Below are 26,308 nucleotides of genomic sequence, written 5' to 3'. Positions count from 1 at the left end.
TATCCCTGACCAGCAATGTCACTTCCCCCCCCCCCCCCCACTTTTCTACCTCCCATCCTATTCCTTTTAAAACACCTGAACCCTGGGACCTGCATCATCCAATCCTGCCCTTCCTCCAACCAAGTTTCAGTAACAGCCACAACATCGTAGTTCCACATACTAATCCATGCTCTTGTTCATCCTCCTTGTTCCTAATACTCCTAGCATTGAAATAGACACATTTCAACCCCTTTAACTGGCTACAGTTATGTTCTGTTCCCTGCCTGTCCTTCCTCATCAACTCAGAACTCTTAGCATTGTGCCCTTGTCCTTCTACCTTAATCCCTATACAGGATTGAAGTAAGCTGCAGAGAGTTGCAAAATTAGTCAGCTCCATCATAGGTACTAGCATCTTCAAGATATCTTCAAGAAATGGTGCCTCAAAAAGGTGGCATCCATCATTAAGGACCCCCACCACTCAGGACCTGCTCTCTTCTCACTGTTACCATCAGGAAGGAGGTACACAAGTCTGAAGGCACATGACGTATGCTGGTGATGTTAAAACTGACTGATTCTGGATGGTGATGGTCCTTAATGATTCAAAGGATTCATTTCTTATCAAAGCATTCAACTCTGAGAGTCTTCACCAGATGGCCATGAAACCAGGAAATAAAAGATCAGCCCCCAAACCCCCTCCTCCACACAAAATGCAAAAAGAACATCAGCCTCCAAACCCTCCTTATTCTGCACAAAGAAACTAACAAAAAAAACAAAATCGAGACCCAGTCATCCCCTCTCCCCACACCACAAGAATATCGACCCCCAAATCTAAGTCCCCCTCTCCACACTGGAAAGCACAGCTGAAAAACACAGAATACAAAAAAAAACTGAAAGGCTGGAAAAAAAAGTCCATAGACTATAGTCCAAATCCACATCGATATCACAAATGCAGAAAACCTCGGTAATGTCCTCCGGGCACAGCGGCAGGCCACACAGGCTCCCCTGTTCGGCAACAGAGTGATCCCACCAGCGATCAGAATGCAGGCACTTTGCCTTCCACGTTCACCTCGATGTTTCAATCTCCCTTGTCGCTTTAATCAGCGAACAGGGGAAGTTTAGCGGAGGTGAACATCACTCCCACCCACTGCAGTCTCCTCGCCTCGAGGCCCATGCTCACTGCCTCCCAGAATCCTATCTGAGACGGCAATGCACTGGATCACCAGACGATCTCCAAACTGCAAATCACAGGCTCCAGCAGCTCCAGAAACACATTCAAGATGAAAAACAAATTAAATTAAAAGACATAAAAGAAATGAAATAAATAGTTCTTTGGTCTATCCAGATGAGTGTGTTGTATGCAGGCACCATCTTATGGAATTCATAGATGGAATAATGATGGACAATAATAATATTTACACACAATGTTAAATTATTTAACGACTGGTTAGAGAACATTCTTCCTCTTCCCTAAACCCCTAGACCTGGCCATTACCCTCATATACAGCCTGATTTCTGCTCCTATTTTAGTCTTACCTAATCATCTGATTAAAAAGAAAATGCAACAGGATTTACTAGACTGTCATCTGCAAAACCTAATTACCTCTCTGATCCGAGTCACCAGCTCATCTCACACTTATGACAATGCACAAGTCCCATGTGTCCACACCAGTGAAGCAACCCCATCGTTCCCATTCCTCCTCTCCTTATCACTGTCATCCTGAAGCTTACTTATTCCTTTTCATCACCGGCCTACACTAGTCGTCATTTACAGTAACCTCTTAACCCACTGGCCTTCTCTGAGATGTGGAGCACCCAAAGAAAACTGATGCAGTCACAGGGAGAATGTGACAACTCCTCACAGACGGCACCCAACGGTATGGTTGAATCCAGGTCAGCAGAGTTCTAAGGCATCACAAATCCACTATGTTTTGGCAGACTTATGTTTATAGGCCCTTTGCAAATTAACTCATTGTGAATGTATAAGGTAGGAGTCACTCACTGTGCCAAACGTTCTGATAAGTTGGTGTGGTAAGGATTACACACTGTGTGTGAGTGCTCATAATTCCTGGTTATTCAATGGGGTCATTCTCTGTAACGTTAGATTTCCTGTTTGTCCAGCAGGCCAGGTTATTTTTAAATCTCTCTCCATTAAGATGTCCTTTAATAATTGTTTCATATTATTCAATCTTTACTGATGTCATCAGTAAAACAATAGCGATGCAAGTTATTGATTTTGATATGTCTGATTGAAGTAGTTGTCATTCATGTTCTTCCGGTATCAGTACGGAATGATATCACTGATCACACATTCTCTTCTGGCCCTACCAGCACACTTCGGAGCCCTGGGATCCAAGGCTGTAGCATAACGGGAACACATCACCCCACTTTGTTGTGTTGTCTTTGTTTAGAGGGACACTCTGCTGCAGTGGAAACTTCCCATTCAGCTTCAGATGTGACTGCAGGCTACTTAAACACTTTCCAATGCCCTCAGTGTTACAACTTTCTTTAGCCAGAGGGTGGTGAGTCTGTGGAATTCATTGCCACAAATGGCTGTAGAGACTGTCATTGGGTACATTTAAAGTGGAGGTTGATATGTTCTTGATTAGTAAGGGCATCAAAGGTTACAGGGAGAAGGCAGGAAAGTGGGGTTGAGAGGGATAATAAATCAGCCATGATGCAACGGCAGAGCAGGCTCAATGGGCCGAATGGCCCAGTTCAGCTCCTATGTTTTGTAGTCTTACTGAAACTGGAGCATTCAAGGAAAGCCCTTGGGGTTGTAGGGAGAACGTGCAAATTCTACAGACAGCACCAAAAGTCACAGTTCAACTGGCTCTCTGACATTGTGAGGCAGCAGCTTTCCTTTGTATCTGTTGGTGGTGTTAGTCTGACTGGAGTGTTGAGGGTGTCATGTAAGCTGTGTCTAAGGAACAGGGTTTGGCCCAATGCATTTTTTTAGTTAAAGTGTATCTCTCTGTATGTACAGGGAATGTGCTGGCAGATTTAGAGCAAAATGGTGTCCCATGTTCAAAGTTCAAAGTAAGTTTATTATCAAACTATGTATGTGTTATAATGTACGTACTACCTTGATAGTAAGTCTTTAGGCTGTAGAATCAAGTCAGAAATGAGTTAACTTATCCATGCCAGTTCAGAAATCTGATGGTTGTAGGGTAGTAATTGTTTCTGAACCTAATGGTTTGGCTTCTGTATCTCCTGCCAGATTGTGGTAGTAAGAAGAGAGCACAGCCTGCATGGTGATTGTGTTTGATGTCAGATGCTGCTTTCTTGTGGCAGGACTCAGCACATGTTGTAGATGTGCTCAATGGTAGTGAGGGCTTCACTTGCTGATAGAATGGGTTGTATTACACCACTTTTTCTAGCCTTTTCCATTCCTGGGTATTGGTGTTTCCATAACAGACAATGATGCAAGCAGTTTGGATACTCTCCACTGTGCATCCATAGAAGTTTGTCAAAGTTTTACATGTCATGCTGAATCTACGCAAACTTCTAAGAAAGTCTATCTTCTTTGTGATGATATTTATGTGCTGGTCCCGGGATAGATGCTCTGATATGTTGACGCCAAGGAATCTAAAGTTACTGATCTGCTCCACCTCCGTTCCCTTGATGAGGACTGGCTCATGGATCTCTGGCTGCTTCTTTCTGAAGTTTTTCTTTCCTTGGTTTTTCTGATCAGAATCTGAATCAGAGTACTGCTGCTACTCGAGCTGCCCCTAGGCACCCCAGGTGATGGTATTATTTATTTAGATATTATTATTTAGAGATACAGCACAGAACAGGCCCTTCTGGCCCATGAGTTTCCATATGCTCATATATCCTTTCACTAAGAATTTTCTCCAGCAATTTCCCTACAACTGACATGAGACTCACTGGTCTAAAATTTTCCCTTGTACCTTTCTTAAATAGAGGGCCAACATTAGCCACTAGCCAGTCCTCTGGGCCCTCACCTGTGGCTAGAGAGGAGATGAAGATACTGGTGAAGGGCCCAGCAACTTGTTCTCTTGCCTCCTTCAGTAACCTGAGGTAAATCCCATCAGGCCCTGGGGACTTACCCACCTTGATACTGATTAGGGGGCCCAACAATTCCTCCTCCTTGATCTCTAAATGCCCTAATGTATTTATGCACTCGACACTCATCTCCAGGTCCTTTTCCTTGAACCAAAGTACTCATAAAGTACCTCACTCATTATCTCTGCAACCAAGCAAATGTTCCCCCTTTATCTTTGAGTGGTCCCATACTCACCGGTTATCCTCTTGCACTTGATGTATGTACTGAGTGCCTTGGGATTCACCTTAAGCCTACTTGCCAGGCACTTTTCATGGCCCCTCCTGACTTACTTGATTGCCTTCCTTTTCTGGCTTCTTTATACTCCTCGTGTTTCATTTGATCCTAACTTCCAAAGCTTTACATACTTTTTCTTCTTGACTAAATCCATTACAACTCTGGGCATCCACATTAAGGTGGATATATCCCCAGGGCCTGACAAGGTGTTCCCCTTGTTTAGAAATCGCAGGGGTCTAGTAGAGATATTTAAAACATCCTTAAAAATAGGTGAGGGGCTAGAGGAATGGAAGATGGCTAATGTTCTGTTGTTTAAGAAAGGCTGTAAGAATATGTTGGAAAGTTATAGACCAGTGAGCCTGACTTCATTAATGTGTAAATTATTGGAAAATTACATAATTATTGCCATTTTACATAATAAAAATCATCAGCAGAAAACTCATTGTGGCCATGTTCAGTTGCTCTGATTAAGCTATCCCTGAGCAGCAAAGAGTTCACCAAATAGTTTGCAAAATGACGGCTGCAGACTGTCTCACAAAATGGCTGCCTCCATTCCTGCAACCATGTGACAAGAACAGAGACTTTTGTTTTGTCTGTTTCCATTGTCCTTTCCTCATTCCTGTTCACTGATTTGTAGATCTTATACCAATCTTAATAAGATTAACTAATCATATAGAGTTTTTTTGAGGAAGTTACCAGGAAAGTTGATGAAGGCAAGACAGTGGATATTGTCTACATGGACTTTAGCAAGGTCCCACATGGGAGGTTGGGCAAGAAGGTTCAGTCACTTGGCTTTCAGGATCCGGTAGTAAAGTGGATTAGACATTGGCTTTGTGGGAGAAGCCAGAGAGTGGTAGTAGATGGTTGCCTTCTGACTGGAAGCCACAGGGATCGGGGCTGGATCTGTTGTTGTTTGTCATCTATATCAACGATCAAGATAAGTAAACTGATAGTAAACTGGATCAGCAAATTTGCGGTTGACATCAAGATTGGGGGCTTAATGGACAGCAAGGTTGGTTGTCAAAGCTTGCAGCAGAATCTAAAGGGTGAGGTATTGCATGTTGGGAGGGCCAACCAGGGTAAATCTTGCATGGTGAGCAGTAGGGTACTGGGGAGTGCGGTAGAACAGAAGGATCTGCGAATACAGATCCATAATTCCTTGAAAGTGGCGTCACAAGGAGAATAGAAACCTAGGAGGCCATTTACCCTATCAGCTTGCCTGGACCAATCAAAGAAAATAACTGCTGACTCAAGCCCAAACTTGGGCAGTCAGTCTGTCACCTTGTAGCAAGTGATAGGCGAGTACTTATCAGGATTCTGCTCCATTCTGTTGAAGGTTTTATTAGCTCATTCACCTTTCCAGAAAGGGCATTCTAAGCCCTCACTACTTTGGGTGTTGAATTCAATGTTTCCAAAACTCAGGAGCATCCTTTCATCACAAGGTCAGATTACTAACCCTACTTGGAATGCCTCAGGAGATGGAGGTGAAAAACATTCAGGCCTGGATTGATCAGGCTGAATAATGCCTGTACTCACAAGAGTGAGAGACCGTCTCACTTTTCTAAAATGTGAGACATTTGGAGACTGTTGATAACAAGATGGGAATCACCTTCCCGTGACATTATTGCCATCACTAAGTGCCCTTGTGTCAACACCTGGGGCAGGGTGAAGATGGTGCCTCTGATATAAATATGACAGCAGGTCAGGGATATTCTGCAGTAAATTACTTACTTTCTGATTTCCCAAAATCTTTGAACTGACTACAGGCTATTCCAGGAACAAGATCAATGAATCCAGCTCTAACCACTTTCAAGAAACTTAACATCATCCAGCACACATCAGCCCACTTAATTGGCTCCTGTACAACCATCCTAAACTTTCATTCCTTCCACCCTAGCCCAGCAGAGCCTGCAGTGTATACCATCTACACAATGTACTGGGGTTACTCACACAGACTACTCTGACAGCACCTCCCAAAAACACCAACCTATGCAACCAACAAGGGCCACGCCCATGGAAACACCAACTCGTGCAGATTCCTGTCTTGGAAACAAATTGCGACTGGATCTAAATTTTGGAACTTCCTATCCAGCAGCATCTTCACCGGATAGAAGGCAGCGGTTAAAGCACTTACTGTAGAAGATTAAGGAGGTGGTTAGACTCTTTTGTTGACAGTAACTGTTGTTTGCCTCAAAGACTAGAAAACTTGGCACATTGCCCTTTATCTTGGGTCCTGATCAGAAACGGCAGCTTCCAACCTTTCATGTGATGAAAATGGTTTGGTAGCAATTCAAAAATCAACCTAAAGGAAGAACTGAGGTGTTTACCTCACACCTTAGCATCTCCTCTCTGGTCGGTATGTTTAAATTATAGTTTCTTTTGTTAGTACCAAGTTTTAACAGTGAGGTTCCTCAGAACTGGCAGATCTTTCCCAGGGAAATCCTTCACTACATCCCGAATGTTGCAAAAGCTTTGCCAGGAGGGTTGGGGTGGGGACTGTATGCACCGCTGCAAGCTGATTGTTATAATATCTTTCTGTTTTCTTGCAGCCCACCAGTGAGGAAGATCTGTGCCCCATCTGTTACGCACATCCAATCTCTGCCATCTTCATGCCGTGTTCTCACAAATCTTGCAAGTAAGTCCAACTTGACTTATGCTTGACCACATTATGCCACAGTGGCCTTGGTCTTGTCTGTAATCCTTACCAAGAATATTCGGCTCATTAACAAGTCAAATGTCTCAGAATCATGCTGCCCTTATGCATTTCCTGTTAACTTAGTCACCCCTCTTTCTCTATATAACATTTCTCTATTTCTCCTAAATGCATGAAACCCGCAGCTCACATAATGTACTAATATCTCCTGCAGTGGATCCACAATATACCCATTCAGTACAGTACGGTATGGTAATCCCATTTTGCTCATTTCACTTGTTTATTGACTGTTGTGTAATTTCCTCCAACTCCATTTATAAACGAGTTCAAATTGTGCTCGTTTGTGCATTCCCAGTTTCTTTCGATTCCCTATGGATGGCTGTACCCTCAGTTATACTGGAACTTGCACATTATAAACATTCACTTTGACTAAAATGTTCACTAAAATGCCCGGTGTTAAGTTTCTCTTTGATATCATCCCTGTGAAACACTTCTGGGATATTTTGTTTGTTTAAAGCGGTTATGACTGTTTTAACTTTAATGCCTGCTTTCATCAAGTCTGGTATTCATTAGCCTAACTAAAACTATCAGTCTTTCTGCATTGGTCTGTGCCTCATTCATTAGAATCCTTTCCATTTCAAGACTTTCTGCAAACTTGAAGCTCCTCTCTAAAGTATCGTTAGCTTATGAACTGCATCCTTAAGACATAGGAGCAGAATTAGGCCATTCAGCCCATCAAGGAGCATTCATCTCATGTTCTCCATGTTTGTTTATTTATTATTTAATTTTTTTTTGTACTTGTATGTTGCTTCACCATTCACACTAAACCCCATTCTGCTGTTTTCTTCCCATAACTATTGACACTCTTAGTAATCAAGAACATAATAGCTTTATACCCAATGACTGTCTCCATTCCGCAGATTCAACGCCCTCTCGCTAAAGAAATTACTTTTCACCTCTGTTACTAAAGGGATGTCCTTGTATTCTGAGGCTGTACCCTCTGGTCCTAGACTCCCTCACTCGGAAACATCCTCTGCACACATCTACTCAATCTAGACCTTTCAATATTAGATAGGTTTCAATAAGATCCCCCCCCCCCCCCACCATTCTTCTAAACCTCAGTGAGTACAGTCCCAGAGCCATCGAACACTCCTCATACAGTAACCCTGTCATTCCGGGGATCACTCTCATGAACTTCCTCTGGACCCTCTTCAATGCCAGCACATCCGTTCTTAGTTAAGGGTCCAAAATTGCTCACAATACTCCAAGTGCAGTCTGACCAATGTCTTATAAAGCCACAGAATTATATCCTTGGTTTTATATTCAATTTGATTCAAAATGAATGCTAACTTTGCACTTGCCTTCCTTACCAAAGTTCAAAATAAATTTTATTATTGAAGTACATAAGTATCACCATACACAACCCTGAGGTTCAGTTTCTTGTGGGCATACTCCATAAATCTATAGAAAAATTACCATAACAGAATTAATCAATGGAAGTTTGCCCAACTAGAGCATTCAAGCAGAGTGAAGACAAAATGCAAATATTAAAAAAATGAATGAATGAATAAATAGATATAGATAAATAAGCATGCAAGCAATAAATATTGAGAGCATGAGATGAAGAATCCTTGAAAGTGAGCCCATTGGCTGTGATTGTGGATGGAGCAAGTGAAATTGAGTGCAGATATCCCTTTGGTTCAAGAGTCTGATGGTTGAGGGGCAGTCACTGTTCCTGAGCTTGGTGGTGTGAGTCCTGAGGCTCCTGTACCTTCTTCCTGATGACAGGAGCGAGAAGAGAGTATGACCTAGATGGCGGGTGTCCCTGCTGTTTCCTGCAACAGCATTTCATGTGGATGTGCTCAATGGTTGGAAGGGCTTTACCCATGATAGCCTGAGCCATATCCATATCCACTACTTTTTGAAGGATTTTCTGTTCCAGGGCATTGATGTTTCCATACCAGGCTGTGCTGCGGCCAGTCAATATACTCTCCACTACACTCCACTATTGAAGTCTGACAAAGTTTTGGATGTCATGCTTTATCTCCACAACACGGACTCAACATACAAGTTAACTTTTAGGGAATCCTGCACAAGGACTCACAAGTCCCTTGGCAGCTCTAATTTTTGGATTTTCTCTCCATTCAGAAAATAGCCTGTACCTTTATTCCTTCTACCAAAGAGCAACATCATACACTTCCATACATTGCCCATTTTGCTGATCTGTTTGCCTTTCTGCAGTCTCCCTGCTTTCTCGACACTACATGCTCCTCCATCCACAAACATGGCCACAAAGTCATCAATTCTGCCATCATCCAGAAAATGTAAAAAGAAACGGTCCCAACACGGACAGACCCCTGCACATTGTATTGATACGTCTAACACCTCCGTTAATGTATCTCACACTTTTCCAGGTTCACTTTGTTTTAAAATGTTATATCATCTATGTGCCTATTTAAGAGTTTCTTAAATGCCCCTAATGTATCTGTCACTACCACCACCCCTAGCAGGGCATTCCACACACTCACCACTCTCAGTGTAAAAAAAACTTGCAATCCCTCTTGTACTTTCCTCCAATCACCTTAAAATTCTGTCCCCTCATATTTGCCATTTCTGCCCTGGGGATTTCTGCCCCAGGGCTGTCTACTCTATCCATGTCTCTTATCGTCTTGTACGCCTCTATCCTTCTCACTTCTCATCCTCCTTCACTCCAAAGAGAAAAGACCTAGCTCACCCATCCTACCCTGATAAGACATGCTTCCCACATTTCCATCAACTCGCTCATGCCTTCCCAGATTATACCAGTATTCTACATGGCAAAAATTAGTGACCAGTTAACTGATGTGGATGGGATGTGGGGGGAAACTGAAGCACCCAGTGGAAACCCACATGGTCATAGAGAGAATGTGCAAGCTCCCAACTGACAGCACTTAAGGATATTCAATCTGTTTTACTCCCCTCACCTTTTGAATGCCAAGTACTGATTGATGTATCTAGTCCTTCAGTTGGAACAACATAAACTGATCAGAAAGATGCTCACTTTAATACACTATATAGATAGCTGTGTGGTAAATAATGTTGGAAACACTCAGCCAGTCAGGCAACATCTGTGGAGAAAGAAACCGTTAATATTTCATGTCAGAATTCTTTCCACAGACAGTTCCTGAACTGCTGTAGCATTTTCATTTTTTTTTATTATTAGTGAATTAGGATACTGTTTGTGGAATTAACTGGCTATTCTCACAAGCAGAAAAAGATATTTCTTGAGTCAGTGCTTGAGGACTTAACTGTTACTCTTGTCATTTCAGGGCCTGCATCAACCAGCACCTGATGAACAACAAGGACTGCTTCTTCTGCAAGGCCACCATCACTGCTGTGGATGACTACACAAAACCATCTTCCTCCTAGTTGTCACTGATCCACCAACTTTGCAATTTCCCTGCTTCCAAAGATAGGGTAAAGGAAAAGATACTCTTCAGGACATTAGCAACTGTGTACATGCAGAGATTGGAATGTTCAATATCCAATGTTTACAAAAGGGAATGATCCTTGGTGCTTCATCAAGCAATGATGCACTTGTTACATTGCTATTTAATTTCATATATTGATTGCTAGACTGAGGCAAACATGTTCTGAAGGGCAATTTACAGATTGAATTTCACCCTGTCCCTGACACACTAATCTAGTGTCTTGGCTTTGATTCCCTTCTTGGGTCCTAATCCCTACCTTTATTTACTGCAAATTGACATTGTGAGATTTAAAATCTTTTTGCAGAAATGGGAAAGGAAGCGTATTTTTCTGTGTAACTCCAGCTGTTTGAACTAGAGTCTGGCAGGAGCTTGGAGCGACCCATGAGAAGATACTTACTTGTCTTCGGCAGGTGGTATTAAGGCCCTGTGGAAATTGTTCAAAGCTACCCGGATCCCTTTTTGCCATACATTGAGACTTTTAGTGGGAACGTTTTAATCAACAGCAGAACTCAACAGTGCCAGATTGTCTGATACCCTACACCTTGACATGACTTTTACAAACCAACCTATGTCAAAATGATGGGAGCATTTTCTACTAATCCACAGGCCCTGCCAATGTCCTAAAGCTTTTCTAAAGACTCCTACTTGGAAACAGTGTTTTTGTGCACTTACTGTCTGATTGCCTGGTTTCATTTCCCCCTTGAATTGATGTCCCTTGATGTCTAGCAACTAGTGCAGCCGCTGACAATGGAAGGCTGGAATGAAGAATAGAGTGACTCCACTTTATCGTGGTGAGAACAATAACTCGTTGTACTTCAACCATACCCGAATTCCCCCCGTGCCAGGTTCATGTCCTCTGACCCAATAGCTCCAGGCATCAGGAGTGTTTCTTACCAATTATCTAATCCTCAATTTTAAGTAAGAAATTTTCCCAACTCTTAATTCATTAATTGGTATTAGCATTGTATAACAATCAAATCAAGATCATATTTGTCCATACCTGGTTTAATACTGGAAGACATACCACATGCCACATGCCTGATGCTGGAGAAGGCAGAATTAGGGTTCATTGTCCATAGTTAAACACCGGCCCTTTGTGAATCTGAGTTTCACATTCACATCCTGACCAATATTGTGAGACAGTCCTTCTGTGACTTTGGATAACATCAGTCTATACATGCAGAGCAAGTCCATGTGACCTCCAATGCTATGACACCTGCTTGGTGTGAATCTGTTGTCATATCAGGATGCCAGGTGTGAACTTGCTGATGGCTGTACTGGCACTGGCTAACATGGTACTAATGTTGCGTGCTGAATATTGCCCAAAACCATACTGTCCATCTGGTAATATGAGCCAGTATCCCATGAGTCTGTACCTCAAATGAAACATGAATCAGCCAACATGTCCATGCCAGGCAGAATCGCATGTGTCTCTATCTGTAATGACACTGCATAATGCATGAGTTAGTGCCTTTGTGTCTTCAATTTCCTATCCTACTTTCAAAACCTGATGTTACTGTGTTGGTCATTGACACTATAAACCACACTACAGAACAATGTCATCGGTAGTGAGAAGATACACTTTCTCACAATTTAATGCCACTTGTGAGTTGTCATGGCACTACCGATTCAAAGCTTTACTATATGACTTGCACTAAAATGGTGCTTGATGCAGGAGTCCAGAGTTTGTGAGGTGGCCATCAGACTTAACCAGTGAGAAGTAACAAATTACCAAAGTTTAAAAAGGGCATGGGAAAAGTAGACAGAGAATTAGCATCCAGTTCTCAAGGAACTGGCTAACTTGTCCCTTTCTCTGCTTACAGCTCTGTGTGAGATGTATTTTCATTTGAGAGCTGATTTTCCTGCATTTCGATTATATTTTTTTCTTTTCCAGTAATAAAACTCAGTACCTGAGTACTGTTCATTCTTGGTGATCAGTCCACAACATGCATTTTGCCAAAAAACAGTCACCTGCCAGTGCACCAGCATATGTGCATTGCAACTAGTGCTGCTGGGCTTGTGTAAAGCTGGAACATAGTGACCTGGTTAGTGCCGTCATCATCTTCTTACAACCACACCAGTTCTGGTTGTTGAGTACTCACCTCTGCTGCCTGAGTTACTGTTGAACCCTTGGCTGCTATAGAGTGTGTGAAGATGCTGGTTTTTCACTATCTGATCTTGTATCTTAACACATGTTAAAAACTGAAGATTTAGCATTTATAAATTAATATTGTAACTTGCTCTCTGGCCCTGATAGATCATTATAGTCCCTGCCAAGGAGGTTCGGAATTGCAGGTTTATATTTACAAAATGTATTTCACAATTATTATAAGTGACTGGTCTAATCAGTTGGTAGAGTACTAGGACCCTGTTCCCTATGTTAAAGGTGAGGGGGTTAGCAGCAGTGGAGAACCTTTGTCTATCCACCAGGACGCTGCATGCAGTGAGAGCTGCCAATTTCTGCTTTTAGTTCTTTGGGATTCCCTTTTGTTGGGGACAATGGAGTGCGTGTGAGAAACTGCTGCTTGTGTTATTGAATTTGATAAACTGTTCTTACATGCGAGTTTACTTGCAGACGTGAACAATAAAAATGAGTTACCCATTACATCTGAGGGCTGTTTCATGAAACTCTTCTACAACATCTGATCTAGTACCCCGACTAGCAACACCACCTCCAACTCAGCACTTAATAAATACCATCAAAGGTCCCAAATTAAAATGTAAACTGACATTCAGAGCACTCAAACACAAGAGGCAGCTGCTGCCTCTATCTACATAGTTACCAGATGTCAGTCTAACATGCTAAAATTCAGGACAGGACTTCATCTCCAACCAACCCTTAGACCCCACCATTAAATCTTGCTCTGGTCACAGCTTTGAGGTCTCCGAAGTTAGAAACATAGAAAACCTACAGCACAAGCTGTGCCGAACATGCCCTTACCTTGGAACTACCTAGGCTTACCCATAGCCATCTATTTTTCTAAGCTCCATTTACCTGTCCAGGAGTCTCTTAAAAGACCCTATCGTTTCCGCCTCCACCACCGCCACCAGCAGCCCATTCCACGCACTCAACACTCTCTGCGTAAAAAAACTTAACCCTGGCATCTACTCTGTACCTACTGCCAAGCACCTTAAAACTAGGCCCTCTCATGCTAGCCATTTCAGCCCTTGGAAAAAGCCTCTATCCATCCATATGATCAATGCCTCTCATTATCTTGTACACCTCTATCAGGTCACCTCTCATCCTCCGTCACTCCAAGGAGAAAAGACTGAGTTTACTCAATCTATTCTCATAAGGCATGCTCCCCAATCTGGGCAACATCCTTGTAAATATCCTTTGCACCCTTTTTATAGTTTCCACGTCCTTCCGGTATTGCGGGCGACCAGAATTGAGCACAGTACTCCAAGTGGGGTCTGACCAGGCTCCTATATACCTGCAACATTACCTCTTGGCTCATAAACTGAATCCCACGATTGATGAAGGCCAATCCACGGTGCGCCTTCTTAACCACAGAGTCCACCTGCGTAGCAGTTTGGAGTGTCCTATGGACTCAAATCCCAAGATCCCTCTGATCCTTCACACTGCCAAGAGTCTTACCATTAACACTATATTCTGCCATCATATTTGACCTACCAAAATGAACCACCTCACACTTATCTGGATACAACTCCATCTGCCACTTCTCACCCCAGTTTTGCATCCTATCAATACCCGCTGTAACCTGTGACAGCCCTCCACACTATCCACAACACTCCCAGCCTTTGTGTCATCAGCAAATTTACTAACTCATCCCTTCACTTCCTCATCCAGGTCAAATATCAAAAGTAGGGGTCCCAGAACAGATCCCTGAGGCACACCACTGGTCACCAGCCTCCATGCAGAATATGACCCATCTACAACCACCCTTTGCCTCCTGTGGCAAGTCAGTTCTGGATCCACAAAGAAATGTCCCCTTGGATCCCCTGCCTCCTTACTGTCTCAATAAGCCTTGCATGGGGTACCTTATCAAATGCCTTGCTAAAATCCATATACACTACATCTACTGCTCTACCTTCATCAATGTGTTTAGTCACATCCTCAAAAAATTCAATCAGGCTCGTACGGCACAACCTGCCCTTGACAAAGCCATGCTGACTATTCCTAATCATATTATGCCTCTCTAAATGTTCATAAATCCTGCCTCTCAGGATCTTCTCCATCAGCTTACCAACCACTGAAGTAAGACTCATTGGTCTATAATTTCCTGAGCTATCCCTAATCCCTTTCTTGAATAAGGGAACAACATCTGCAACCTTCCAATCCTCCGGAACCTCTCCCATTCTCATCGATGATGCAAAGATCATTGCCAGAGGCTCAGCAATCTCCTCCTCCGCCTCCCACAGTACCCTGGGGTACATCCCATCCCGACCCGGTAACTTATCCAACTTGATGCTTTCCAAAAACTCCAGCACAACCTCTTAATACCTACATGTTCAAATTTTTCCTGCAAGTCATCCCTACAATCGCCACGATCCTTTTCCGTACTGAATACTGAAGCAAAGTATTAAGTACCTCTGCCATCTCCTTCAGTTCCATACACACTTTTCCACTGTCACACTGTGACTTATTTATTGCCCTCTTGTTGGCTTATCTGCATATTGTGTCAGGAAACCTTCCTGAACACACTAACAAACTCCACCCCATCTGAACCCCTCGCTCTAAGGAGATGCCAATCACTATTTGGGAAATTAAAATCTCCCACCACAACAACCCTGTTATTATTATTCCTTTCCAGAATTAAATGAATATTATTACTTTAACTGCAATTTAATTGTTTAAATGTTTTGGAATATTAACACTATAGGCACTATAGTCTTTTTTTTTGAATAGCCATTAAATGTGACAAAAGCAAATAAGTGGATATAACTTCCACTTTTCATTTAAAATATTCAAAAAGTATTTGATTAAAAAATGATTTGGTGCAACCAGGAATCGATGACAATGTCATCATGTTACCTCTTGAATATACAAGAAGGACATGTTGCATTCATTCATTGTGATTATCCATTAACTACTTTCAATTAATTTTCAAATATTGTAATAATCTGTTTTGTACAACATTTGTGGCCATAGGCCATGATTAATGATGAGACTAACACATTAAGAGCCTTTGGATTGGATTACATTTAACAGAGACTACATAGAGTACTGCTAGAGCCGGTATGATTCTTTTAAAGTATATTTGCACAAAAATTCAGGATTTATCATGTTAAAATAGAACAAGAGGCCCCAATCATTTACAGGCACTTCAATGGCCAATTTCACAACTACTCCAACTAAAGAAATTAAATGTTGCCTTCTGATAGCAAGAAATCTTCCATTTCCAAATAAATGACATAGTATAGAAACTGTGTACAAATTAATAAAAATAATTCACATTAAGAAACCCATCAGGAATTAAATTTGAACTCCCACAATTAGTATTGGTCTTTGTTTTACCACATTGCGTAAATGCTTACATTTCTAAACATTCTAGCCTGTACAGGCACATGCATGTAGGGAAACTGCAGGGTACCAAGTAAACTGCATTAATCTCATATTAATCAGCACAGTGCAATAATGTCAGAGCCCACATCATGTGGATCTACAGTTAAGGTGCTGGCTGTCACCTGCAGCCACAGCAGCTTGAAAACTGGGTGTGACTCTTGATTTTAATTCTGTAACATGTGAAGGCTGTAGACTTCAAGGCTGTTTTATAGGACTCACTATTTCTTCAAGTGGACAAGAGTGGAACCCCATCGATAAGTTACCCACGTAGTGACCAAAGACCCTGGTTTATTTTGATACTGTTAGTAAGATGTTGTAGAATTAACATAGTGCTTTGCCTTTAAGGATCCATCTTTCCCATGTAATATTTCAAAAGCTACCCTCCCTAGGAAATGATTTACTGGATCTAATCTTGCATAAGAGCTACTCCCTTCACAGAGCCATCTGAAATAATTACAAGCTGCAAGTACTTCAAGGCAAATCATATTTTAAGCTGAACTCCTCTGACACAGTTGGTAGGATGAAGCAGCCTAAATAAAAGCATCTTTAGTGATTTGTCAGTCTGAATCCAGGTGCTGCAAGGGGAGTTGTCCAAGTACCCAACCCTTATTCGTTACTCTGATCCATCCATTGGCAAGTTAAGAGTGCTCTGCCCTTCAGCTTGGGTGCGGGTAACAGCCACAACCTACATGATGATCTTGGGCTCTGGCACAGAGTCAGCGATAGACTTGTGAGGTAGGACGTTAGCTCCATTCAAGTACAGTTCATCTTTTACAATCACATCCTCTCCCAGGACTGCAACGTTCTCCATCCGCACCTGGAGACAAATAAAGACACCGGTCAAACCCAACAATGCCGGTGGCAAACCTGTACCTCACCACCTGTGACAGCCTTACCAGGTACAACACAATCATGATGGAAGAAATGAAGGCATCCCAGAGCACAGGCAAAGAGCTCACTAAACAGCTGTAACACCTTCTCATTCAACGTTTAAGTGTGTTATGCACTAATAACTAGCCCTTCTATTACCCCTGCTCTAACTTCCTGAGCCAGCAAACTCTCCAAATCACTGAAAGCTTTTGTTGGACTGTGCCTAATTAGAATGTTATTGATTGTCGGCAGTGGCTCATCCAGCTGATGACTGCCCAGTGCTGCCATTTCCTGGCAGGAGTCCTTAAAAAATATATCAATTGGACTCTTTATTGATGTAAAATGTAATGTATGCATTTGAGGCATCCTTGTGAGAAATAGAGACAATACAGTACAGGCCCTTCAGCCCACGATTTTATGCTGACCCTAACCTACTCTACTCTAAGGTCACTCTAACCCTTTTCTTCCACATTGCCCTTTATTGTTCTATCAGCCATGTGCCTAAGAGTTTCTTAAATGTCTCTAATGTATCTGCCTCTATCACACCCCTCTCACAAGATGTTCCACACACACCCCCAACATTATGTAAAAAACCTCAACACTAACAAGCACCTATACTTTCCTCCAAACACCTTAAGATTCTGCCCCCTCGCAATAGCTATTTCTGCTATGGGAAATAGTCTCTGACTATCCACTCGATCTATTCCTCAATCAAGTCACCACTCAACCTTTGCTCCAAAGAGAAAAGCCCTAGCTCGCTCAACCTATAAGACATGTCCTCTAATTCAGGCAGCATTTTGGCATATCTCCTCTGCACCCTCTCTAAAGGTTCCACATGCTTCCTATAATGAGGTGACCAGAACGGATTACAATATTTCAATTGTGGTCTAACCAGAGCTGCAACATTGCAGCCCTTGAACTCAATCCCCCAACTAATGAAGACCAACACACCATACACCTTTTTAAACAAACCTGTCAACTTACACAGCAACTTTGAGGGATCTGTGTATATGGACTCTTAAGATCTCACTGTGCCTCCACCCGGCTAAGAATCTTGCTGTTAACCCTGTATTCTGTCTTCAAATTCAACCTTCTAAAATGAATCACTTCGCACTTTTCCAGATTGAACTCCATCTGCCACTTCTCAGCCCAGCTCTGCATCCTGTCACAACTTTGAAAACCATCCACACCACCATCAATATTCATGTCACCTGCAAATTTAACAACCCACGGTTCCACTTCCTCATCAAAGTCATTTATAAGAATTACAAAGAACAGGGATTCCAGAGCAAGTTCCTGTGCAATATCACTGGTCACCAAACTCCAGTTAGAAAATGCTCCAACTACAACCAGCCTCTACCAATTCTGAATCCATGCAGCTAGGTTTCCCTGGATCCCATGCCTCCTGACTTTCTGAATGAGCTTACCATGAGGAAGGTTATCAACTTACAAAAATCCATATACATCACATCCATTGCTCTACTTACATCAATGTGCTTAATCAGACGATGCTCTCCAAATACTCAAGTCCAGTCTAATAATCTTCAATAATTCACGCATCATTGAAGTAAGATTCACTGCTCTATAATTCCTAGGGTTATCCCCACTCCCTTTTTTGAATAAAGGAATAACATTTACTACCCTCCAATCATCTAGTACTACTCTTATGGCCAGAGGACATAAGGATCATCACCAAAGGCCCAGCAATCTCTTCCCTTGCTTCCCACAGTAACGTGGGATGCATCTAATCTGGCCCTGGGGTCTTATCTATCCTATTGTTTTTCAAAACTTCCAGCACTACTTCTTTCTTAACATCAACATGTTCCAACATATTAGCCTTACATTCAACAAGATCCCTTTCACTGGTGAACATTAAGGAAATAACGAATAGGAAATTTGCGGATTACACCAAGATTGGGGTGTAGTAGACAGCGAGGAAGGCTATCTGGGTTTGCAGTGGGATCTGGAACAGCTGGAAAAATGAGCTGAAAAATGGCAGATGGAATTTACTGAGAACAAGTGCAAGGTGTTGCACTTCGGTAGGACCAACTAGGGCAAGTCTAACTCAGTAAGGCACTGAGGATTGAAGTAGAACAAAGGGATCTGGGAATACAGGTACGTAATTCATTAAAAGTGGTGGCACAGGTAGATAGGGCCAAACCATTTTCCATCTACTCTTATTGGCCTGTACTGGGACCATAGCCCTCCACATCCCTGCCATCCATGCACTTATCCAAACTTCTCTTAAACGTTGAAATGAAGCTTGCGTGCACCACTTGCACTGTCAGCCCTCTCCACACACTCACAACCGTCATGTTCCCCTTAAACTTCTCAACTTTTACCCTTAACCTATGATATCCAACTGCAGTCCCACCCAACCTCAGTGGAAAAAGCTTGCTCCCATTTACCCTATCTATGCACCTCAATTTTGTATACCTCTATTAGATTTCCCCTCAATCTTCTATGTTCCAAGGAATAAAGTCCTAACCTATTCAACCTTCTCTTATAACTCAGTTCCTCCAGAACTGGCAACATCCTTGGAAATTTCTCTATACTCTTTCAACCTTATTTTCATCTTTCCTGCAGGTAGCTGACCAAAACTGCACACAATACTCCAAATTAGGCCTTACCAGTGTCTTATACAACTTCAACGTAACAATCCATCTCCTGAACTCAATACTTTGATTTCTGAAGGCTAATGTGTCAAAAGCTTTCTTTACAGCGTTATCTAACTGTGACACCACTTTCAATGAATTATAGACCTTTGTTCTACCACAATCCTCACTGCCCTGTTGTTCATTGTGTAAGACCTGCCCTATTTGGTCCTACCAAAGTGCAACATCTCACACTTGTCTGAATTAAATTCCATCTGCCATTTTCCAGCTGGTCTAGATCCTGCTGCAAGCTCTGACAGTTTGCTTTGCTGTCCACTACACCGTCAGTCTTGGTGTCACCTGCAAATTTGCTGATCCATATAACATATAAACAATTACAGCATGGAAACAGGCCATCTCGGCCCTTCTAATCCATGCCATCCAGTTAACCACATTATCATCCAGATCTTTGATATGAATGACAATCAGCAACAGGCCCAGCACTGTTCCCTGCTGCACACCACTAGTCACAGGCCTCCAGTCAGAGAGGCAGCCATCTACTACCACTCTCTGGTTTCTCCCACAAAATCATTGTCTAATCCAATTTACTACCTCATCTTGAATGTGAAGTGACTGAAACTTCTTGACCTACCTCCCATGTGGGATCTTGTCAAATTCATTGCTAAAGACCACGTGGACAACATCCACTGCCTTGCCTTCATCCACTTTCCTGGTAACTTCCTTGATCAACTCAATAAGGTTGGTTAGATACCATCTACCATGCACAAAGTCATGCTGACTATACCTAGTCAGTCCACGCCTATCCAAATAATTATAACTTTCCCTCTACTGATGACCGGCCCACCGGCCAATGATTTCCTGGTTTATTTTTAGAGCTTTTCTTAAAAGTAGTTCATCATCTCCAGGTACTCCAGCTGTCCATGACTGAACAGCACTTCTCCCAAGGACAATAGTGAACATTGCCCTGAAACACCGGGCAGTGAGCACAGGCAGAGAAGGGGAAGAACACTTCAATCCCATGTTTTTCCTCGATTGCTCCTCACAATCCTCTTTCTTCCCCACCCTTTCCCCTCCCCTAACTTACCCACTGACCCACATCAGAGTTCCAGCCAATGATACAGGACTCCAGCCAGGAATGGGAGCGAATCCGTGAGCCCTTCAGCACTGTACAGCGCTTTATCCGTACTCCATCCTCAATTACCACTCCAGGGCCGATGGTCACATTGGGACCAATGGAGCATTTCTCTCCAATTTGTGCACTTGGGTCCTGAGAGAGAGAATAACACATTGATGATGAGTCTCAGAGTCTGGGACAGACAAAATCAAAAACTGCAAAGGCTGAAGTATGTAGATTGGGCTGGATCACACAGAAAATCTAGCATATATCAGACCTCAATGCAACTGTCATGTCTAAAGGCTTCAAAGATCTATGTGAAATAACTAGTCTGTCCCAACTCTATTCCTACTCTGCTTCACCCTGAAGTCAGTATATCAATGTCACTCAGAGAGGCCTGAATGGGACTCAAGGAGGATGTGGGAGAATATGGCAGAGGATAGCTGAGGCACAAGATAGATAGTTTAGGCAGGAGGATGGTGCTTAATACTGCATCTAGTTTAACTATACGAGCTTAGGAAGGGTTTGGCATTTGAAGTAGTTCTCCAAAAGCAAGAATGTATCTACAGTGGCATGCAAAAGTTTGGGCACCCCTGGTCAAAATTTCTGTTACTGTGAATAGCTAAGCAAGTAAAAGATGACCTGATTTCCAAAAGGCATAAAGTTAAAGATGACACATTTCTTTAATATCTTAAGCAAGATTACTTTTTTTTTTATTTCCATCCTTTAGTTTCAAAATAGCAAAAAAAGAAAAGGGCCTAAAGCAAAAGTTTGGGCACCTTACATGGTCAGTACTTAGTAACACTCCCTTTGGCAAGTATCTGTAGCCAGCTAAGTCTTTCAGTTCTTTTTTGAGGGATTTTCGCCCATTCTTCCTTGCAAAAGGCTTCTAGTTCTGTGAGATTCTTGGGCCGTCTTGCATGCACTGCTCTTTTGAGGTCTATCCACAGATTTTCCAATGATGTTTAGGTCAGGGGACTGTGAGGGCCATAGCAAAACCTTCAGCTTGCACCTCTTGAGGTAGTCCATTCTGGATTTTGAGGTGTGTTTAGGATCATTATCCTGTTGCAGAAGCCATCCTCTTTTCATCTTCAGCTTTTTTTCTTTTTTACAGACTGTGTGATGTTTGCTTCCAGAATTTGTGGTATTTAATTGAATTCATTCTTCCCTCTACCAGTGAAATGTTCCCCATGCCACTGGCTGCAACACAAGCCCAAAGCATGATCGATCCACCCCCGTGCTTAACAGTTGGAGAGGTGTTCTTTGCAGCCAGAAAGTTCTATTTTAACTTCATCAGTCCACAGGACATGTTTTCAAAATGCATCAGGCTTGTTTAGATGTTCTTTTGCAAACTTCTGACGCTGAACTTTATGGTGAGGACGCAGAAAAGGTTTTCTTCTGATGACTCTTCCATGAAGGTCATATTTGTGCAGCTGTCATTGCACAGTAGAACAGTGCACCACCACTCCAGAGTCTGCTAAATTTTCCTGAAGGTCTTTTGCAGTCAAACAGGGGTTTTCATTTGCCTTTCTAGCAATCCTACGAGCAGTTCTCTCAAAAAGTTTTCTCGGTCTTCCAGACCTCAACTTGATCTCCACCGTTCCTGTTAACTGCTATTTCTTAATTACATTACAAACTGAGGAAACAGCGACCTGAAAACACTTTGTTATCTTCTTATAGCCTTCTCCTGCTTTGTGGGCATCATTTATTTTAATTTTAGAGTGCTAGGCAGCTGCTTAGAGGAGCCCATGGCTGCTGATTGTTGGGACAAGGTTTGAGGAGTCAGGGTATTTATAAAGCTTTGAAATTTGCATCACCTGGCCTTTCCTAATGATGACTGTGAACAAGCCATAGCCCTAACAAGCTAATTAAGGTCTGAGACCTTGGTAAAAGTTATCTGATAGCTCAATTTTTTTCCAAACTTTTGCATGGTGCTCCTTTCCTTTTTTTCACTCTAAAATTGTATAAAACAAAAATAATACACTAATCTTGCTTAAAATGTTGAAAAGAAAGTTTCATCTTTAACTTTATGACTTTTGGAGATCAGTTCATCTTCTACTCACTGAACTATTCACAGTAACTGAAAATTTTGACCAGGGGTGCCCAATGTCACTGTATATAACTTCCAGAGGCCCTCGCTTCTGGTCTTTGGAAGATGCAGCAGTCCTGCCTCAACCAACCTCACATTCCCCACCCTACCCCAATGCAGATGAACTGAAAGTAACGGCACAGGAAAGATGTTGCTTGAGTGGGTCTGTTTTCACTGGACTAGTGGGGGGGGGGGGGGGGGGGTGAACCAGAGGTGAACAAAGTAATGAGAGGGACAGATGGGGTAAATAGCTCGAAACTTTTCCCTGTAGCAGAGGTGTCTAAAAGCAGATGTCCTAGGTAAGGAATAAAAGGCTTAAGAGGGATCCGAGGAAGAACTTCAACTCACAGAGGCAGACCGGATTGAATCGTCACAGTGAACTGTGAACAAAGAGCTGGTAACAGGATCAGTATAAGTGGGTTCTTCATGGTCAACATAAACACGGTGGGCTGAAAGGCCTGTGTCTATGACCATCATGAAACACAACCACTCAATAGAACCACAAAACTCAGACTGTGATTATAAACCCAACCAATTGATTGCTATCACTACAGGAAGAAATCACTGACCTTGTCTGCTCAAGTCCCACAAACATACGTACAATTCGAGGACCCTGAGAAATGCCCTAGGCCAGGCTGCAGCTTTAGTTCATTACATTATTAAAATTGGTCAGATACTGCCATCTGCTGGGGAAGGGAACAATTAACCAATACCTGTAACCCCATCCTGTTACTCTCAATGTTTACAATACCAGCATCTCAAACACACACAAATCACACAGAACAGGGCAAAACCAGTAAGACCCAGGCTGAAACATTATTGTATGTATTTAGTTATAATTGTACAGGGAAGGTTAATTAACCAAACTTAATCAAATTGCAGTGAAATTACAGAGAATACAAATAGCTTTAGGCTTTCTGGCCAATCACAATTGATCACTATGATCACATGCTCACAAAGGAAACCCTTAATTGGAGTAGGTATGTGACCGAACTTGGGGCAGCCTGGAACTTGTATTCTGCAGCAAAGGCTCCTCCTCCCAAGAGTGCAGTTAGTTTAGCAAGGCCTTTGACGAGATCCTACATGGCAGGATGGTCAAGAAGGTTCAGTCGCTTGGCATTCAGATGTGGTAGTAAACCGGATTCAACATTGGCTTTGTGGGAGAAGCCAGAGAGTGGTAGTAGATGGTTGCCTCTCTGACTGGAGACCTGCGGCTAGTGGGGTGCTATAGGGATCGGTGCTGAGTTCATTGTTGTTTGTCATCTATATCGACAAACTGAATGATAATGTGGTAAACAGGATAAGTAAATTTGCAGATGGGGACGTACTGGACAAAGAGGAAGGCTATCAAAACGTGCAGCAGGATCTGGACCAACTGGAAGAATGAGCTAAAAAATGGCAGATGGAGTTTAATACAGGTAAGTGTGAGATGTTGCACCTTGGGAGGGTAATTTCAAAACTTAAGAGAAACTTCAGTAGGTACACGGATGGGAGGGGTATGGAAGTCCAGGTGCACATCAATAGGACTAGGCAGCATGAACTAGATGGACTGAAGGGCCTGTTTCTGTGCTGTGATGATCTATGACTGTGAGTGCAGTTACAAGCTCAAAGCAGTGGCTTCTGTGGTCTGTTTCAGTGTGACTTCTCAAATCAGCCCACTACCAAACCGGCAGTTCTCCCTTCACTCTCCTTCATGAAGACTAGGCTAGAGGGATCTAGGCCCTGGGGTTAGAGCAAGCAGTGGTGCATTTACTGAAATCATTGGTAATTGGTTTATTATTGTCACATGTATCAAGAGACAGTGAATCATGCCAAACGTAAATACTTTAAGGCATTGGTCAGAACAGACTTGGGAGTTTTGAGTAGTTTTGAGCTCCTCATCCAAGAAAGGATGTGCTGGCATTGGAGAGGGTCCGGGAGAGGTTTACGAGAAATAATAGGGTTAATGTCCAAGAAGTGTTCAATGGCTCTGGGTCTGTACTCACTGGAGTTTAGAAGAATGAGAGGGGATCTCATTGAAACCTACCAAAAATTGAAAGGCAACACAAGTGAATCTGCAGATGCTGGAAATAAATAAAAACACAAAATGCTGGCAAAACTCAGCAGGCCAAACAGCATCTATGGGAGGAGGTAGTGACGTTTCGGGCTGAAACCCTTCATCAGGAGTGAAGTAACATGGGATGGTCGAGGGGGGATAAGAAGTTGGAGGAGGGATGAACTAGAGAGCTGGGAAGTTATAGGCTGAAAGAAAATGGGGTAGGGGGAAGGTGGAGAGACACGCACCAAGGAAGGATATGTGACTATAATACCGGGTCTGGGTTAGCGTGTGGTCCAAAAGTTTCAGGGCCGAAGAAATAGTAGGTTGGGAGCAGAGAGAGAGGCTCTCACTGAACTCTCGTCGGAGAGAAGATCTGAACTTCTTCAGTGTAGGCATCACTGGAAGAGGCTTCGCAGTAGTGAATTCAAAGGCAACACGAGTGAATCTGTAGATGAAGGCCAAGGTAGAGTGGAAGTGGAGAGAATATTTCTAATAGTGTGGGAATCTAGTACCAGAGTAGAAGGATGTCCCTTTAAAACAGATGGGGTGGGATTTCTTTAGCCAGAGGGTGGCTTATCGCTGTGGAGGCCAAGTCATTGGCTATTATTTAAAACTGAGGTTGATAGGTTTTTGACTAGTAAAGGTGTCAAAGGTTACAATAGAAGGCAAGAAAATGGGGTTGAGGGGGAAAATAAATCAGCCATGATGGAATGATGGAGCAGACTTGATGGGTTGAATGGCCTGATTCTGCTCCTATGTCTAAGTAATAACAGAATACAGGTAGACAAATAAGGTGAAGGACCATGAGCATGTAGACAGAGAGATCAACAGGTCATCTTTATGGTGCAAGAGGTCTGTTCAAGATTCTAATAACGGAGACAAAAGCTGTATGGACTTAGTGGGCCTTGCACAAGGTCCAGTATTCTGTCTGGGGGCCACATCTGACCCAACCCAAAATGTAACAAACATGCTGCTGCAAAAAGCCAAGACCACTGACTGCTGCTGTAAAGACTGGACAGGGAGCAAAGTACAAGTCAAAAGCTTGTACGAGACCAGTCCCCCAGGACAGGAACCAGGAAACAAAGCTCACAAATGTGAGTGAAAGGTGTGAAACCCACCAGGACTGCAACTTACCACTAGCACATTTCCAACAATACCAGGCCCTTGGTGCAATCTGTCCGGTGCTTTATGTCGGAGGGACTGCAAATACATGCACATCCCAGTCAGGAAGTCTTTGGGCTGCCCGATATCCATCCAGAATCCTAGACACAAAAGATGTTTGCGTGAGCTGCCAAGGCCAGAGATTCAGGACCAGTTTCAAGTGGGGTCAGCAGGAATTACTTATCAATCATGGGAATTACATTTGAGTCAGAACAGCCTATGTGACTGTGACTGTGCTAACACTCAGTCAACATTCTCCACTCACCTTCTTCCTGAGAGCCTGTGACAAGCCATAAAGGCTGGCAGATGAGCAGGTACAGAAGATAAAACATAGCACACAGTACAACACAGGAACAGCCCTTCAACACACAATGTTGTGCCGAACCAGCTAAAAAGTAAATCGAAAATCTCCAAAAACTAATAACCCTCCATCTTCCTCCTATTCATGCACCAATCTAAATGTCTCTTAAAAGCCTAATATATTTGCCTCCACCA

At 42.7% G+C, this 26,308-nt stretch overlaps 2 protein-coding genes across 12 annotated transcripts in view; one reads left to right on the top strand and one right to left on the bottom strand.

Moving 5' to 3' along the window:
• Window positions 1-13,004, top strand: part of rnf123 (ring finger protein 123) — a 435,502-nt gene extending 422,498 nt beyond the window's left edge. Inside the window, exons 38-39 of the mRNA XM_073072589.1 lie at window positions 6,826-6,911; window positions 10,238-13,004. Coding sequence (XP_072928690.1) covers window positions 6,826-6,911; window positions 10,238-10,337 — 186 coding nt within the window. The 3' untranslated portion in view covers window positions 10,338-13,004. The remainder of the gene's footprint in view (window positions 1-6,825; window positions 6,912-10,237) is intronic.
• Window positions 13,005-15,545: 2,541 nt separating this feature from the next.
• gmppb (GDP-mannose pyrophosphorylase B) overlaps window positions 15,546-26,308 on the bottom strand; it is a 29,795-nt gene continuing 19,032 nt past the window's right edge. For all 11 annotated transcript variants that reach the window (XM_073072577.1, XM_073072578.1, XM_073072576.1 and 8 more), the window contains 3 exons: window positions 25,787-25,914; window positions 20,496-20,678; window positions 15,546-16,743 (listed from right to left, as the gene is read on the bottom strand). In XM_073072577.1, the coding sequence (XP_072928678.1) occupies window positions 16,612-16,743; window positions 20,496-20,678; window positions 25,787-25,914 (443 nt within the window). In that variant the 3' untranslated portion in view covers window positions 15,546-16,611. The remainder of the gene's footprint in view (window positions 16,744-20,495; window positions 20,679-25,786; window positions 25,915-26,308) is intronic.

Source organism: Hemitrygon akajei, chromosome 19 (assembly GCF_048418815.1).
Source record: "Hemitrygon akajei chromosome 19, sHemAka1.3, whole genome shotgun sequence".
In the NCBI taxonomy this organism is placed as follows: Eukaryota; Metazoa; Chordata; class Chondrichthyes; order Myliobatiformes; family Dasyatidae; genus Hemitrygon; species Hemitrygon akajei.
Note: the sequence above shows the minus strand (reverse complement) of the source record. Positions and strands in the feature narration are given on the sequence as shown.